The sequence below is a fragment of the Marmota monax genome, unplaced genomic scaffold (assembly GCF_021218885.2).
Source record: "Marmota monax isolate L192 unplaced genomic scaffold, Marmota_monax_Labrador192_F-V1.1 WCK01_AAM20220418_F8-fsc00056, whole genome shotgun sequence".
Lineage (NCBI taxonomy): Eukaryota > Metazoa > Chordata > Mammalia > Rodentia > Sciuridae > Marmota > Marmota monax.
Window position 1 is genome coordinate 12,774,670 of NW_026695212.1, and position 18,731 is coordinate 12,793,400.

At 37.0% G+C, this 18,731-nt stretch overlaps 1 protein-coding gene across 1 annotated transcript in view; it reads left to right on the forward strand.

Moving 5' to 3' along the window:
* Positions 1-312: 312 nt before the first annotated feature.
* Positions 313-18,731, forward strand: part of Zdhhc17 (zinc finger DHHC-type palmitoyltransferase 17) — a 99,606-nt gene continuing 81,187 nt past the window's right edge. Inside the window, exon 1 of the mRNA XM_046430661.2 lies at positions 313-508. Within this exon, the coding sequence (XP_046286617.1) occupies positions 416-508 (93 nt within the window). The 5' untranslated portion in view covers positions 313-415. The remainder of the gene's footprint in view (positions 509-18,731) is intronic.

Consider the following 18,731-nt stretch of genomic DNA (forward strand, 5'->3'; position numbering starts at 1 on the left):
AGCCGGGCGCAGGGCGTGGGCCGCCTGGAGCTCGGGAGCTCCGTTTTGGCTCCCCTGTCGCCGCTAGTTCCCGCAAGCGAACCTATCCGTGGCCGCGCCGCCTCCGCGGGGTGGCCGGAGGCACACTTCTGCCTGAGGCCGGGGACCCGCCTCCCGGCCGCTGCGCCCACGCCCGGAGCGGTCCTCTGGCCCCAGCGCAGTGCAGCAGCGCGCGTTCCCGCCCGGGCCGGCCGTGCTTGCGCGCACGCGCGCAGGGACCCGCACCCTCCGAGCGGGGAGGGGGCAGAGGGGGCGTCACGGGGGCTGGGGAGGGAGGAGGCGGCGGCCGCGTCGCCTCCGGCGGGGCTCGCACTTGCCTTGGCGCTCGCCCTCCGCTTTGCCCGAGCCCCGCGAGGGTGAAACGCTTTCTCCCGGCATGCAGCGGGAGGAGGGATTTAACACCAAGATGGCGGACGGCCCGGATGAGTACGATACCGAAGCGGGCTGCGTGCCCCTTCTCCATCCAGAGGTGAGGGACCGCTCCGAGAATATTCCTCCCCTGCCTCCCCGACCTTTCTTCCCAAGACTCGCCGAGGGCGGTGGCCGACGTGTGTAGGGTAGTGGGACATGCCGAACTTGGAGAGGGTGGGGAGGCAAATCCAGGCCCGAGCGCGGCTGCGAGCGGATAACGGGGGAGGAGATAGCGGGGCGGGCCCGACCGGGGCGGGCTCTGGGACGCAGTCCCTGGCTGTCTCTAGAGGACCGAGGTGGGGCTGTGCATGGTTCTGCTCTGCCATCGCACTCCTTGCGGGTGCACAGGTGACCCGGGCCCAGAACCGCGGTTTGAGCCCCGGGTGTTCCTCCAAGCCTAGGAGGGCGAGGGGGCGAGGAGGAAGCGCGTCTGTTTTGGATATGTTCTTGTCCTTCGCGGGCCGGCCGAGTGGCACTGTTCCTTCCGTTTAGCTCACTGTTTCTTGGCCATAATGATGTCCTTCCACGTTATGCCATAATAGTACCTCGGGCACCTTGTGCCAGGTGCCCTTATTTGAGCATTTGTCCTTAAGTGATGAAAAAGAGCGGTCAGAACTTTGGGGAATAGACCCACGCTCACATTAGCTTGTCAAAGTACCGCTTTTTTTTTTAGGAGCTAGGGGAGAAGAGTGCAACACGTTTCCCATCACAATCTGAGTATCTTCCCGTGTAAGTAAACAGTTCTCTGCTCTAGGATCAGTCACATTCTGTACTTGTTTACTTCTTAGTTTGTAGCTGAGCTAGGGCTAGTTAAGGCCTGGAAGCAATTCTTGATGCATTCTGGGTTTTAATGATCTACATTGACCTGGGGCTGGTGGAGGGCCGTGGCTTCCTGAAGAAGTCAGGTATTTTTTTTGAGGTTCAAGAATGAAAACAAATCAGTGTTATGGGGTGAACAAACATGGAAATCTTCTAATCTGGTTACTTTGCATTAGAATGATTCTATTTCTGGGTTTGTAGCCAGCTCCTCTTTTTAAAATAAAATGTAAATAACAATCACCTTCTCTTATATTAATATTCAGCCACCCGCACATTCATCCTTTTGGCTTACCAGAAATAGTTGGGTCACTTCCTTAGGAATATATCCCTGGGTTATATTTTTTAATGTGGTACTAACACAATAGAAAAGGCTACTTTGGATTTCTGACAGAACTAAACATTTTTTTTTTTTTAACTATAGTGGAAATATTTCAGAACTGGCATTGGAGATATTTCTTTTGGTTTATATACTTAGGCCCTAAAAATATGTCAAGAAACGAAGTAGTTTTCAGATGATGCCTTGAAAATGTTGCTAAACACTTATCTGTTTCTGTGGATGTATTTCATATACTTAAATGTTTGTTTATTTTCATGTACATTCTTCATAAACCTTTGTGTTGTATGTTGTCACTTTAAGAATAATGTTAACTGGTAACAAATTCAGAGATTGCTCTGAATTGGGAGGCTTAAAGTTTAGAGAAAGTGTTTAGGTTGCCATTTAATAGGATAATCATATTGGAAGTGAGAATTGGTGTAAATGATATGTGTGTGTTTGTGTGTGTACATATATTGTTCCCTCTTACCTAACAAGCACAAGATATAATTCGTTTAATTCATTTGGACCTTAAGCTCATAATGGTGCACTGGGGTCTTTCTGTATTTTTTTTCTGTGGTTAGTGTCTTATATCTGGTACAGACCTGGTATTCTACTGCTTCCTAGTAGTGTGTTCTTGGTCATACTATTACATTTCTAATTTTATCATTTATAATAATGGGGTGATAGTAATATTTAACTAATGGGCCACTGAGAAGATTAAATGAGATAATGTATTTTTGTTAAAAAATGTTTTTCGTCTCCCTTGGAAAGAAAGCCATTCTTTGTCTTGGTGATCAGTGATAGTTCTTTTAACTACGTTTTAGAGAACACAGCATTGGGTCAGACAGACTTGGATTCTAATTATGAATCTTCCCTAGGTAGCTAAGTGGTCTGAATCAAGCACATAATTTCTTTAAACATCACTTTGTTTATTAGAAAATAGAGATGTTTCCTAATTTGCTTGCTGTTAAGGGATTAGGTGAGACTATGTTGAGATTTAAGAACTGTCACATTGTAGGTACTCAGTTAATGTTACTTCTTTTTCCTCTCTTCAGAAGGAGGGAAGTGTTACCATATTTATTTTGGTTTTGGTGAGTGATTTTGAAGCTTATGTGGGTTTTAATTTAGTGGAATAGGATCTTGCAGTAATGTTTTTATTTTACTTTTTATCTTCAGATTTAGTGTTATCACAAAAAGTTTTTCACTAAATATGTTGAACAAGTGAATTTTTGTGGAATAAAGAAATCAGCCATTTCTTAAATCTCCAGTTAATATGCAAACTGTCCACTGTTGAAACCTTCCATAGAGGATTATGCAATTAGATGAGCAATGAAAGTCTCTTTTTTGAGGCATTTGGGGGTATGAGAACCTTACTTTTTTAATGAATTAAATAATCCATTTAGTTTATCCTGTTTGAGTCGGGCATTGTTCTGGACTGAGTAAGACTTCAACATTTTTGTGGTAAATTCAGTGAGAGGCAATGTAGAATATTGGTAAAGAGCTAAGTTTTTCTGTTGTCAAATTGAAAATCTGGGTTTTGCCACTTATTACCATGATGGTAAGTTGCATTTTCCTCATTTATAAAATTGACTTTAATGTTACCTTTCTTTTAGAGTTATCATATTAGGTAGGGTAATGTTTGTAAAACAGCCTTCAAAGACCTAGGCTGCCAAGCCAATGGAACCTTCTAAAAGCCATGGCATATAGTAAATCCTGAAAGGGAAGTTGCTATTACTTTGTTTTCTGTTGAAATAGATGATTATTAGTTTATCATAATAGAAGAATTAAAGGCTTTTTGCAAAAGATGAACTGATTATCAGGGGATTAGGGTGAAAGTCCTAGCTCTGTGACCTTGAGCTATTGAGCTAGTAAGCTTTTAACTGCAAATAGTTTCTTTGCTTTTAAGGTAAAGGGGCCAGACTAGATGATCCCTAAGATTTGTTTGAACTCCGATGTTCTGATTATAAATTGTGATTTTCTAAGAGAATCAACTTGGAACATCTAACTATTAGGTACATAGCACTGTATTTGGTTTTATAGGTTACCATTATGGTTTGGATGTGATATATACCCCAGAAGCTCATGTGTGAAATGGTGGAAGAAGGGTTAGAGGAGAAATAATTGGGTTTTGAAAGCCTTAACCCAATCAGTGAATTATCCCCTAATAGTGATCAACTGAGTGGTAACTGATGGCAGGTAGGGAATGGCTGGAGGAAGTGGGCATTGAGGGTAAGGGTTTGAGTATATATTTTGTATCTGGTGAGTGAAGTCTTTTTCTGCTTCCTGATCATCATGTGAGCCACTTCCCTCTGCCATATTTTTCCACCCTAATGTTCAGCCTCACCTTGAGCCTTGAGGAATGGAACTGGCTGTTAGTAGACTGAGCCCTCTGAAACTATAAGCCCCCCAAAAAACTTTTCCTCCTCTGCAGTTGTTCTGGTCAGATCTTTTAGTTATAACAGTGAAAAGGCTGATTAAGATAGTTATAATAAAAAGAATAGTGTATATTTTTCCGGAAGGTGTTGCTCTAGTTAGGAACATATATGCACTTAAAACACTTGACAGAATCCAAGTAAGTCTGGATACTGTAGCCTAAGTAGTGTCAGGTTTCTGTCTCTAGAATGGTTAGAAGAAAGACTTTGAGGGACAGATAACCATATGCTGGCCTGCAGACTAGCAGACTTGCTATCACTCGTCTTCTGTTTTACCTACTAATACATCTTCTGTAAATTACCTCATCTCTTCATACACCAAAATACCCTCTCCTGCCAGAGTGTCTTAAGAGCTCTCTATTTCAGAAAGCTCTGACTTGTATGTGAAACAGTGGAAGAAGGTTTAGAGGAGAAATAATTGGGTTATGAGAGCCTTAACCCAATCAGTGAATTATCCCCTAATAGTGATCCACTTGAGTGGTAACTGAAGGCAGATAGGGAATGGCTGGAGGAGATGGGCATTGGGGGAGAGGGTTGAGTATATATTTTGTATACAACTGGATTGCCTAGATCACCTGTGACTTCCATTCTTGCTTTCTTTCTTTTTTTCTCTCAATTTCAAAACTTGCTACTATCATTTTTCCTAGTTCTCCTGTTTTAAGTGGTAACACTTTTTATTTTACATTCATTTATCCCCTTTCTTGTCTCATCATTTTTATTGTTTGAATATTAAACTGAAGTATCACAACATCTACTCTTCATAGATTTAATAAAATTTACTTTTTGAGGCTTGTCTTCAGTGATACTGATTTTTGTTTCTATTTCTAGTCTTACTATGTATTTAGAGAAATATATTTGCATACGTATGTAAGTTAACTCATTTGCTTTCAGAAAGCAGAAAATGTATTTGGAAGTTGATTTTCTTCTGGTAGGTTATGGCATCTGTTCTTGTTCAAACAAATCTTCCTGCAATCTTTAGGATCTGATGCTTCTTTTTTTCCAGCAAAAAATGCTATAAGTCATATAGTTGTAATTTAGATTTAAAAATACTCAGTAACTACTGAGTCAATACATGTAAAATTAAAATGTACTAACTGGTGACCTCAAGGATTGTGGCAAATCCTCTTAAAGCGTCATCTCATTGTAGTATTTTACTGTTCAATTTTATTACAGACGGACAATTCTTGAATAAAAGCAAAATGTCAAATATTTTAACTTTAGAGTTTGAAAAATAATGATTCAGGACAATATTTTATTTATAAAATACACAAATAAAAAATTAATCCCATGGAATATTTATTCAATCCTAGAATAATAACTTCATTTAGTTTTTTTTTAAAGAATTGTAAGCCACTAATTCAAGAATTGTATAAAACTTCAACTTTCTGTGTAGTAGATACTCTGAAGAACGTATATTCTGTTGTAAAGGCTTAAACAATATTTTTTTTTCATTTTGAAAATGTACCAGACAAATCACTGTTGTTTTTTTTTTTTTGGAAGTAGTGATTGAACTCAGGGGCCCTGGGCCACCACTGAGCCACATCCCCAGCCCTATTTTGTATTTTATTTAGAAACAGGGTCTCACTAAGTTGCTTAGTGCCTTGCTGTTGCTCAGGCTGGCTTTGAAGTCGGGATCCTCATGTCTCAGCCCTCCTAGCCGCTGGGATTATAGGTGTGTAACCACAGGGCTCGGCTCAACTCACTATTTTTGAGAATTAATATATACTAAATATAATAGAATCTTTCTTTGATAAATCAAAATATGACAGTGTCTAAGTGTTGTCTTTTTTGATTTTCAGTGCTATTGTTGAGGATATGGAGATGATAGGGCCAAATGTACCTGAAACAATTTTTGTATATGTCAGATGGCTTGTAATTTTTATCATGTGTTTTTTTCAGCCAGGTATGGTAGTGCTTGCCTGTAATCCCAGCAGCTAGGAAGGCTGAGGCAGGAGGATTGCGAGTTCAAAGCCAGCCCTTAGTAACTTAGTGAGGCCTAAGCAACTGAGCCAGACCCTGTCTCTATATAAAATATAAAAAGGGCTGGGGATGTGGCTCAGTGGTTAAGCACCCTAGGTTTAATCCCTGATACCAAAAAAAAAAAAAAAAGAAGAAGAAGAAAGAAATTCTTATTGAGATGTTACTATTCTATACCCTTGTTTAGCTTTGAAGAATAATTTTCTATTATGAACACTTACTTTATTAAGAATTTAATGAATGATGAATAAAACTAGTGACTACCCCTATTTTCATGAGGGGAAAAAATGTCCTTTGAGCTGAATACAGAAGTTCCTCATTTTGTTAATGAGAATCCTCTGGTTGCAAATGTCAGCAACCCTGTTGAAACTTAACATGGGTTAAAAAAAAAAAAAAAAAAAAGAATTTACTGTCTCAACTCCAAAACTCAGGTGGCAAGAGTGCAGTTGGACTCAAAGAACTTTGGAACCTGAGATGAGAATTCCCTAAAACTCTGTGTCTTATCTCTGTCTTCCTTTCAGCTTTATTTTCTTCAAATGGAAAGCAGCTTCTTTCCTACATGTAGTGTGGACATGGATGCCAGCTTTATTTATTTTTATTTTTTGACCATGTATCTCAAATATAGCTGCATATTCTCCCTTTTTCCACACTGAAAAGTGCCATTTTTGGTTCTGATATGGTTTATATGTATACTGTATGACTGTGGCACTGTAATTGGCCAAGATCACTTGGTTGGAGTTGGGGGAAAAACAGCTGGGTAGTCAAAACTATTTCTGTCTTTTATACTCTTATGAGAACTCTATATTTGGTTTGTTTCCAGCCTTCTAGTTTTTAACATACTTTAAGAGATGTTGTAATTACATTGAACTTATTCATCACAGTAAATGTTCTAGATGAGCTACTGAATAGCATTCTTTATGAATTAAATCTGGACTAGGAATTGCTAAATGTTTTTTGTACAAGGCCATATAGTAAATATTTTCAAGTTTGTGGGCCACATGAGTTCTGTAGCAATCACTCAACAGTGTGGATGTATGAAAGCAGCAATGAGCAAAGTGGAAATGAATAAGCATGCTGTGTTCCAATAAAACCATATAAAATTAGGTGATTGGCCAGATTTGGGCCATGGGCCACTGTTTACTAACTTTGGTGTACACAATGCATAGACACTCTTAAGATATTTATGTTAAAATATATCTTAACACAGAATTCTATTGATCTCTGATATGTAATAACTTCATTATAAATGGATATATATGGGGGAGATGGTTGGATGAAGTAAGAGTATGTGTGTGTACATTAGAATCTCATGGGGAGCTTTGTCAGAATATACGTTTCTATATATAACCCCTCAAAATTTCTAATTCATTATGTGGGTTTGTGATGTGTATTTTGAAAAAAGTTCCCAGATGATTTTGATAAACATTTTATTTTTATCTCCAATGTCACTTTGATATGTGGGAAACATTTATTATAGGAGGGGGAAGGAAGCTCTTTCGACATTTAATATATGAGACTTTGTATTGAGAACTTCTAATGTTATCTCCTTACTCTTCTAGACAAAAATAATGGTAATAATTGGTAACACCAAATTATAGCTATGAACTAGGCATTATCCTAAACATATTTGTATATATATTCATTTAATTCTCCCACCTTTGTGTATCTGTTTTACCACTGAGGAAATTCGGGCAGAGGAAAGTCAATTATCTTGCTGATCAGTGGCAGAATTGCATTTAAATTCAGGTTGCTTTTGTTTTTATAGCACAGTACAATGTGATAGAGATGATACAGTTGTAGAATTGATTATTGTTTGATAGGATTAGTTATCTATGATAGCAAAAGTATTCATTTATGTTTTGTTTTAGAATATTTTATACTTGATTTTATAGACTTAATTTTTTAGAGCCATGTTAAATTCATAGCAAAAATTAGTAGAAAGTACAGGAAGTTCCCATAAGTTTCCTGCCTGTAAAACTACATAATCTTACCCACTACCGACATACACCAACAGAGTGGTGCGTTTATTGTAATAGGTCAGTCTACATTGATGCATCATTATCATTCAAGGTCCATCCTTTACGTTAGAGCTCACTCCTGGTGTTTTAACATTTTATGGGTTCTAACAAATATATGTGTGTGTATCATTACAGAAGGTCCTCTACTTAAAATTTTTAACATGGCGTCAGAGCCATATGCATTCAGTAGAAACCATACTTCAGATACCGAGTTTTGATCTTTTTCTTGGACAACAGTATAGGAATACTCTCATGATACTGTAGGTTAGGTTTATTTAAAGCTTTTTTAGCTTATGGTGAATTCATTGGGGCCTAATCCCTTTGTAAATTGAGGAACAAATGTACATTGTCATACAAAATAATTTAATTGGCCTAAAAATCCTGTGCTCTGCCTATTTACTTGTCCCTCTTCTTTGAGGTAACCATTGATATTTTTAATGTCTTCATAGTTTTCTCTTTTCCAAAATGTCATATAGTTGGAATCATAGAGTATGTTGCTTTTCAGATTTCCTTCTTTGACTTAATAATATTTATTTCAGGTTTTTCCATGTCCTTATCAGACTTGAGAGCTTATTTCTTTTTTAGCACTGAGTAGTATTTCATTGTTTGGGTCTATACAAGGATATCTTGGGTTCTTCCAAGCTTTGCTCAAATACTTTTTGCTGTAGTTCTGCAAAGTACATGATGAACTGTTCAAAACCCTATTTTTGTTATTAATAATAATATAGTATAAAAACAGTTTTGTTTTTTTTTTTGTGGTGCTGGGGATCGAACCCAAGGGTCTTGTGTTTGCAAGGCAAGCATTCTACCAACTGAGCTATATCCCCAGTCAGTTCTTCCTTGATGTTGAAGGTTAGGGAAGATTCATTTTTTTGGCACTTGTTCTAAGGCACATTCAGCAACCCTTTGACCCTTTCTTTAAACATCATTCCCCGTTAAAATTCCCTTCTTTAAATTGGGGCATTATAGTTACATCTCTAATAATGGGATTCATTGCAATATGTTTGTACATGCATATAACATAATTAAATCAATTTCATTTCCCATTACCTCTCCTTTTCCTCCCCTGATCTCCTTCTACTCTACTGATTTCCTTCTATTTTCGTGTGATTCTCTCCCTGCCCCCCATTTTTCTCTAGCTTCCATATGCGAGAGAAAAGATAGAACCCTTGACTTTCTGAGTATGGCTTATTTCACTTAACATGTTGTTCTTCAATTCTGCCCATTTTCCTGCAAATGACATAATTTCATCCTTCTTTATGGCTGAATAAAACTGTTGTGTAAATATACTATGTTACTATATTTTCTTCATTCATTCATCTGTTGACAGACATGTAGGCTGGTTCCATTTTGTGGCTATGTGAATTGCACTGCTATAAACATGGGTGTGCATGTATCACTATAGTATGCTGACTTTAATTCTTTCGGATAAATACTAAGAGTAGTGTTATGGCTCCATTCATAGTCTTTTGAGGAACTTTTATACTGATTTTCGTAGTGGTTATACTAATTTAGAATCCCACCAACAGTGTATAAGTATTCCTTTCTCAACATCAAAATTTCTCAACATCACTAACATCAAAATTTTCTTTTTTCAGCCTATTATTTCTCCTGCTTAGTGGAAATTAATAATAAGGTAAAATATATTTCATTAACTTTGAAAGAAGGTGATTTTCTTTGGAATAACCCTAAATGTTAATGGGATTGGAAATAGATATTCTCAGTGTTAAATCTGTGACAAAAGTTGATGAGAGAACAGGTGGTACTGATTTATTTATAGGTGTCTCAGGTTTAATCCTTTTTGAAGAGTCCTGGGATCATTTGTATTATTTGTAAATCAGTCTAAAGATTTGTTGGTGGTCTGCATTCTTGTGTTTTGGATATATTCCTGGGAGAATGATGTATAACATCCGGCAGTTAGTAACTGCATCATCTTGGGTAAATTAATTCACCGTTGGTACCTTAGTCTTCTTGCCTGAAAAATAGAGATAGCAGCATGTACCTTAGAGTTCTTGTGAGATTGAGTTAATGTACTGTGTGTTATAGATTTTAACATGTATATATTTTCTCAATCTCTGAAAAATATTTGTGTTTTACAGTTAATACTCTTCTTACTTCGGTTAAGAAGCACTAGTGATTAGTTATCATTGCCTGTGAAGGGAATTGTGGTTATTCCTGATGGCATAATTGCATACCTGCAGCTTCCATTTCAGTCAGCAGTCTGTTTGAGAAACATTTGACAAAATATGATTTCCTGATGATATGAAATGCTATCATCAAAACTTGTAGAATGTATATTAGCTTAGAAAAAAAATCCCAGAGATAATAGCAATATTATTTTAGGAAATACTGTATTCTAGTGTTCCTGGTAGCTCATAATCAGTATTGTAATGAATAACTTGGGGATTGGTAACTCTAGCATGAACAGTGATTCAAAAAAGGTCAATCTTGAAGTTTTACCAATATAGTAATTTTATTTTTCTCCTTTTGATAGGTCCCAAACAGTGATAAATGCTTAAAATCGTTCTAAACAAGTTTATAAAAGATCTGTTAATTAGTGTAAAAAATCTTCCAGTTAGTAAATAAAAATTCTAAGTGATACAGCATAGTATTGTAGTCCAGTTGGCAGTGTTTTTTTTTTTTTTCCTTTGTAATACCTACAGTAATGGTACATCTTAGTCAACAGCATCTTTAGTTCTATGAAATTCTTGGCCTAAATATTTGAAGTTTAGAACAGTACCTGGGAAATAGAATTATGTATTATTGATCTTAAAATCACTACTTTTTCCTGTAGTTCAAGATTCTGAGAGAAGATGAACACTATTGTTAATCTTATTTGTATCTTGAAGATTTTATTTGTCCTGTACCTTCACTGAAATTGTAATTTATTCATTAGTCTTTGTTCATATTTGATAAGTCTAATCATTAATAAATTGTAGACATTGATTTCAAAGGAAATTTTGTTTTCTTTTTGAGCACTCATAAATATTAAGGATTTTCCAGTTATTTATGTAAGAAGTTAATTAATTTGATTCCAAAAGCTCCTATTATTTAAACTTATTTTTTATTTGTGTCCATTTTCTTGTAATTGAATGTAATCACATCCAAAAAATGGACATTCTTAGAAAAAAATTTTGATACACTAGAATCTAGCATTATTACATACAGATCCATGTAAACTTACTTTCTGTACTGCTAAACTTAATACTTAATTTATTTCATATCATTGAATAATGTTTTGAATTTTCAAGGTACCAAAAGTTTAAGCCCTCACACTATTTTTTTTGTCTTAAGAATCAATGACACATGATTATTTTTATACATTTAAATAGTCCCAGAGGTCCTTGCCTCCAGTAAATATATACTTCTCTTATTCCTTAGAGGTAACAACTAATTTTTGGTGCAAGTGTAAATATTTTATATAATTTGTTTTGTTTCTATTATATAAATAGTACATTATAAAGGTTTTCTAAATATGTTTGGACACATTCTATGTAGCACATAATAGTCTTTTCTATTCTTTTTTACTGTTAAGACTTTCATTATCCAGTATGATAACAAACATGGCTGTTTAAATTCAAATCAAAATGAGTAACATAAAAATTTAGTTTTCGGTCATGGTACATTTGGCTGTGTGTGGCTACTAACTAATGTTATTGACCACACAGGGTTATAAAACATGTCTCCATAATTGCAGAAAGTTCTGTTTGACAACATATGTCTGCACAGTGTTTTAAAAAATTGTATATCTTTTAAAAATGTTTTTTTTACTGCACAATTATTTTTATTGAAGTGTATTTAAGTTATAAATGGAACAAGTTTTAAATGTTTAGGTTGATAACTTTAAACATTTTAAGATAATTACAGATTCATGTGTGTTTGTGTAAAAAAACAAAACAAAACAACAACAAACCAGGACCCCTGGACCTGTTACTCAGGTTCCCTGAGTTGTAACAGTATGCAAAATTATAGTATATTACAACCAGGAGGCTGATACTGATATGGTTAAGGTCCAGAACATTTCTGTAACTATAAGGATGCTTTCTATTGTCCTTTTATGATCATATAGTCTTTCCCTCCAGCTCTCAACCTCTCATTAACCCTTGGCAACCACTAATCTACTCTCATTTCTATAGTTTTGTAATTTTATGAATGTTACATAATTGGAATTGTATAATATGTAACCATATGGGATTGGCTCTCCCCCATCGCCATTCAGCCTAGTTCTCTCAAGATTTATCAGGTTGTATGTGTATCAGTAGATCTTTCCTTTTCATTACTGAATGATAGCATGATATGGGTGTACAACAGTTTTAACTACTTACCCAAGGTAAGTTATCTGAGTTGTTTACAGGTTGGTTATTAAACATTTGTGTACAGATGTTGATGTAGATATAAGTTTTTATTTCTGTGGGATTAAACACCCAGGAGTACGAATCATACGGTGGTTGTTTCCTTTATTTCTCCCTCCCTCTCTTCCTTTTTTGGTGCTGAGGATGGAACTCGGCCTAGAATGTGCTAAACAAGTACTCTGTGGCAGAGCTATATCCCCATCTCTCCCATGATAGTTGTATATTAATGTTTTTAAGAAATTGAAAAGCTGTTTTCCAGAGTGGCTATACATTTATGTTGCAACCAGTAGTGTGTAGTGATTGATCCTATTTCTCTGCATCCTCACTGGCATTTGGTGTTGTCACTTTATTATTTCTGTCATTATGGCTTCTTTCTAATTTGGTTTTCCTTGTAACTAATCTCTGGGAGAGTCCTGGTAGGGGGTGGTGATAGGGAGGGGGATTAAGGTCAGGTATGTGTGACAGGTTAGACATGAAGTAGTGAAACCAGAATTCATGCAACAAATTTATTACATATCCCAGAGGTAAAGGGTGCCAATAGAAAGTGGGAAGAGGGTGAAGGATGGAGAGGGGATATCTTTGGGTCAATGGCAGTATACTGTTTGTTGACTTTCCTGTGGGGGGTTTTGGATTAGCTAGTGTAAACCATATTGGCTAATTAAACGGAGAAAATCAGGGAGCTTACTTACAGTATAATGGTGTTGCCCATTAGGTTTTTTTATCATGGTCAGATGCTGTGTGGTGTGATTGGTTTTGGGTCAGTGAGGTAAAGAACAAACGGACTTTGTTGCAAACAATCACACAAGAAGGAGAGTTTTAACTAGGCCAGTGATGACAGGGTTCTACCATATTTCAGATAAAGTTGGGCCTAAAAATGGATGGCAAAGTAACAACTATATTAAGCAAATTTGTACTTTTTAATTTTAGCCCATTTCAATAGGTATGTGATGATAAGCCATTGCCATATTTGAATTTCTTTAGTGGCTAATGAAGTTAATTTTCTTTTAGTGTACTTATTTGCATTTGTGTATCCTCTTTGGTGAAGTCTATTCTTGTATTATTAGTTTACTAGGGCCACTATTACAAAATACCATAGACTGAATAGCCAAAACTATAGGAATAGGGAATAGTTTTTTCCCTACACTTTTGGAAACTAGACACCCATGGTGTTGTCAGGTTTTCTTAAGTCTTGCTGCTTGGCTTGCAGGTGGCTACCTTCTCAAAATATCCTCACATAGTCACTTTTGTATATACATGTTTCTTCTTAAAAGGACAATAGGTTGGATTAGGGCTACTCTAATGACCTCATTTTAATTTATTTGCCTCTTTTAAGGCTTTACCTCAAAATGTAGTCATCTTTGAGGTTTTGGGGGGTTAGCGTTGGTAAATATATGAATGTTGGAGTATACAATTCAACCCATAAGAGGCTCTTTTGCTTATTTGCTAGTTGATTATTTTACTGTTGAGTCTTGACAAGTTTTTTTTTTTTAATGCATGTTCTTTAGGTACTATTCTTTTGTTGTGGTTTGCAATTATTTCTGTGTAATTTGCATTATTTTAATTTTTTTGGTCTTTATAACTAACAGTGTCTTAGAGCAAAAGAAAAATTGTGTTTTTGGTACTAAAGATTGAATTGAGGGACTCTTAAACACTGAGCCCTATTCCCAGCCTTTTTTTTAAATTGAGAGGCAGGGGCTCGCTGAGTTGCTTAGGGTCTCGCTAAGTTGCTGAGGCTGGCTTTGAACTTGTGATCCTCCTGCCTCAGCCTCCTGCACCACTGGAATTATAGGTGTCTGCTACCATGCCTGGAATCAGAGCAAAATTGTTGATGTAGCTTATACATTTTTTTCTGTTTATGGATTGTACTTTTTTTTTTTGTCAAATCTGAGATCTCCTGGGCTGGCCTTAGAGAGGTTTTCTTCTGTTTTTTTTTTTTTTTTTTCTTTAAGTTTATAATTTTATTTTTCGGTATTAGGGATTGAACCCAGGGACACTTAATCACTGAGCCACATCCCCCTTTTTATATTTTATTTTGAGCAAGGTCTCACTAAGTTGCTTAAGGCCTTGCTAAATCGCTGAGGCTGTGAACTCCTGATACTTCTTCCTCAGCCTCCTGAGCTGCTGGGGTTACAGACATGTACCACCATATTCAGCCTTATAATTTTATTTATTTAGTTTTGGGGGGGCTGGGGATTGAACTCAGGGGCACTTGACCACTGAGCCACATCCACAGCCCTATTTTGTATTTTATTTAGAGACAGGGTCTCACTGAGTTGCTTAGCACCTCACTATTGCTGAGGATGGCTTTGAACTCCTGATTCTCCTGCCTCAGCCTCCCAAGCCACTGGGATTACAGGCATGAGCCACCACTCCTGGGATAATTTTATCTTTATTTTATTATTATTTTTTTTTTTGGTGGTGGTGCTGGGGATTGAACCCAGGGCCTTGTGCTTGCGGGGCAAGCACTCCAGCTCCTGGGAGGATTTTATTTTTAACATTTAAGTTTATAATTAATTTTGAGTTAACTTGTATGAAGTATAAAAATTAGAGTGGGGTTAAATTTCTTTTTTTTTTTTTTTGTTTTTGTCCAATGCTTCAGCACCATTTCCTCCATTGAATTGCTTTTACAGTGTGGTAAAAACTCAGTTGAGCATATTTGTGTGTTTTTATTTCTGGGTTTTGTGTTCTGTTTCATTGATATATGTCTGCCCTTCAGTCAGTACTACACAGTATTGATTACTGTAGCTACATAGTAGGTGTTAAAATTGAGTAGACTATTTCTTCCTCCTTTATTCATCTTTTTCAAGATTATTTTAGCTGTTTATTTTTTTGTATTCCTATATAAATTTTAGAATGTCCTTGTCTGTATCTACCAAAAAAAAAAAAAAAAAAAAGTCTTGTTAGAATTTTGAAAGAAATTACATTATCCTTGTTTGGGTGAGAATTGACATCTTTGCCATGTTTAGTCTTCCAGTTCATAAATATGATATATCTGTTTATTTAGATCTTGAAATCCTTTCCTCAGTATTTTTGTAGTTTTTAAGCACAAAGGCACTGTAGATATTTGGTTGCACTAATTTCTGTCCCTTCATGTTCCCTCTGGCATTTCTCTTCTCTTATATCTGTTTTTGTTCAGCATTTCTCCTGTCCTTCAAACAAAACTAATACCATATTTTCTCTTTGATCCCATTTCCCTTCTAGCTGCTGCCTCATATGTCTGCTCTTATTTGTAACAGAATTCCCTCAATGAGTTGTCAGAATTGTCTTTACTTCTTTCCACCCACCCTTTCCTAAATGATCTCCAATCTGACATATACCCCTGCCTTCTCAAAGTATTGTGACTTCTTTATTGCTTAATCTAGTGGTCATCTTGCAGTCCTCATTCTTTTCTGACTTTCAGCAGCATTGATACAGTTGGTCTCTCCTTGGTCAACTTTCTTCACTTTGCTGCAGAGGAATACAGATCAAAACAAGATAAATATGATATCTCCCCAAGTTAAGAAGTCAGATAAATCTAAATATAGTGAAAGAAAAAGTCATATTTAAAAAAATATTTTTTTAGTTGTAGATGGACACAATATATTTATTTATTTATTTGTTTTTATGTGGTGCTGATAGACCCAACCTGATCTTTTCTTAAAATTGGGAGCAATCTCGCCACAAAGCCATGAAAAAGATAATTTCGGCTTTACTATAAATTACTGCAAATTCTGAACCTGCTTGGAATGCCTGCCCGTGCCTTGAACTCACCCATGCCTGGCTCTCTGACCAGATAGCATCCCTCTCTGAAACTTAGTGACACCTCATAAATATTGGCCTTCCCTGGCCAGACAACGACCCTCTCTGAGACTCTAATGGTCCTCATAAATTCTGATGTTGGGACCAGCAAAAAATGTAAACTACCATTAGTGTGATGCTTGTCAGAGTTCTGTTATCTGTAACCCCCCTTTGTGTAACTTTTTGGGCTATAAAGCTGGGCTGAAGGAAAGCTGGGGGGCTGTCTTGTTCCCGCCGTTTTGGGAGGGAAAGGCAGCCTGGCCGGTCGAAATAATAAACTTGCTTTAATTTGATTTTAATTGGAGTCAGTGGTCTTTTCTTGCGTCCTGGTCTAACACTGAGGACGAAACCCAGTGCCTCACCCGTGTGAGCAAGCGCTGTACCACTGAGCCCCAGCCCCAGCCCAAGGAAAACTTGTATTGCTGGTAAAGAGTCTAAATTAATTCTACTATATTGGAAAGCAGTTTAATGATAGTAAAGCTGGAGATACTCAGTCTTTTTAGTCATAAAATTTATTCATAAATTCTAATAGGTGCCCTCTTAAAGAAACCTTTTTTTCTTTTTTATACTGGGGATTTAATCCAGGGGTGCTTTCCAGGTAGCTACATCTTCAGCCCTTTTTATTTAAAGACCTTGCTAAGTTGCTTAGGGCCTCCCTAAGTTGCTGAGGCTGGCCTCAAACTTGGAGTCCTTCTGCCTCAGCCTCCCAAGTTGCCAGGATTACAGGTGTGTGCCAGCACACCCAGCTTAGAGAAACTGTTAATAGATGAAATTTGTGTAAGATTGTACATTGTATTATGACTTAACAGTAGTATAAAGTATAAGCTATCTAATTGTCTCGGTAAGGGAATGTATGTGGTTTATTCATGCAGTGAAATACTATTTAGTCAATGCATTGAATAAATTAGAGCAATGTGTATCAGCATAGATAAATCTCAAAAACAATGTTAAAAGAAAAATACTAGATGAGAAAGCATTAGCCACCACATTTGTGTATATGAGGTTATTAAATGAATACCCTGTCATCTCAACTTTTTTCCTGGAGCCCAAAGCTAGGAACACTAGTTGACAAAGGTTCCTTGCATTGTAAACAGAGGTCTCAAACTTGCTGGAAAGTGGTCATGATTGGCCTAGAACTCCATCACCTCTGGCCTGTCCAAGAGAAAGAGAATTTAATGTGAGGGCAATTCTTTGAAGCGTTAACCAGGGTAGGGGATTCTTCCTAAACAGGATGCTTAGCATGATTCTTGCTAAAATTGAGCTGTGAAGGCCTAACAAAGGTTGAGGTGGAGTTCTAGTTAAGATGAGGGCACACAGGAACTTGGTTAAGGAGAGGGTCTTTTGTTAGTACCCATAGGGTGAATTTCAGAACTCTCAAAATGTCCCACTAAACAGCCAGTAGTTGTACTTGTCCCATGATATTCTGAAGGTTGTAACTTGGACTTTGTTTCTTGTCACTTCTCTACACATATTCTTATCCTTTGGTAGGCAGAATAATTCCATCCATCCACTGTGCCCCCCCACCCCCACCCCCCATGGTAGGTTCTTGTATCTGGAACATATAAATGTTACCTTGTAAGGAAAAAGAATACAGAGAAGTTAAGGAATCTCAAGAAATAGATGGTTAAGGATCTCAAGATGGGAAGATTATCCTGACTTTAGCTCAGTGATAATGATTTTGGATTTCTGACCTTCAGAACAATAAGATAATAAATTGTGTTGCTTTAAGCCACTAAGTTTGTGACAGTTTATTTCATGGCAGTGATAAATTAATTATAATGATTTGTTTGCATAGCAGAGGGAGAACAGATAATAGGGCAGTTAACTGCTTAAGGTAAACAAGGAAGGCTATGGTGAAGTTTGAATTGTAAATTGAAGGGTTTGTAAAAGTTTGCCCAAGGGGCTCGGTTTGTGGCTCAGCTGTAGAGCATTCACCTAACATGTTTGAGGACCTGGCATGTTTGAGGCCCTGGGTTCGATCCTTAGCACCACATTAAAATACATACATACATACATACATACAAAGGTATTGTTGTAACTAACTCCATTTAATTAGCCCCATCTTTCCAACCCAATAATTTATTATCTATGCTGACAATCTGTCCTTTGCTCCTGTCTCATTCCCCCTCTCTAATTAAGGGAACCCTTACTGCTGTAAGGGGAAATGGGCCTTAACTCTGGCTGCTTCAGGCTGAGAGGGGGCGATGTAAGGCAAGCAGTTTGGGTTTCCCTTTTAGGGATGTTTTTGGTTGGTTGAGGGGTCTGTGGTAAAAGTTTGGTTTGGAAAAAACAGCTTGTAAAATTATCTGGGAGATGAGTGCTTCTCTGAGAGAAACAAGTCATGAGTACTAGAATGATATTAATACAAAATAAATGCTGTAGCATCTGGAAATTGTCAGTGAATATCATGATGGTAGAGACCAGACCTCGTCATAAGGTGCAAGAGCTAAGAAGTTGTTCCCATGACATGGCCTCTATTTGGGAATGTAAATTTTTAAGGATATTAGTTACATTGCCAGATTTATCAGGAATGTAAACACAACACTTAGTTTTTATAATATCACAGCCATCCCTTTATTTCAGTCTCTTA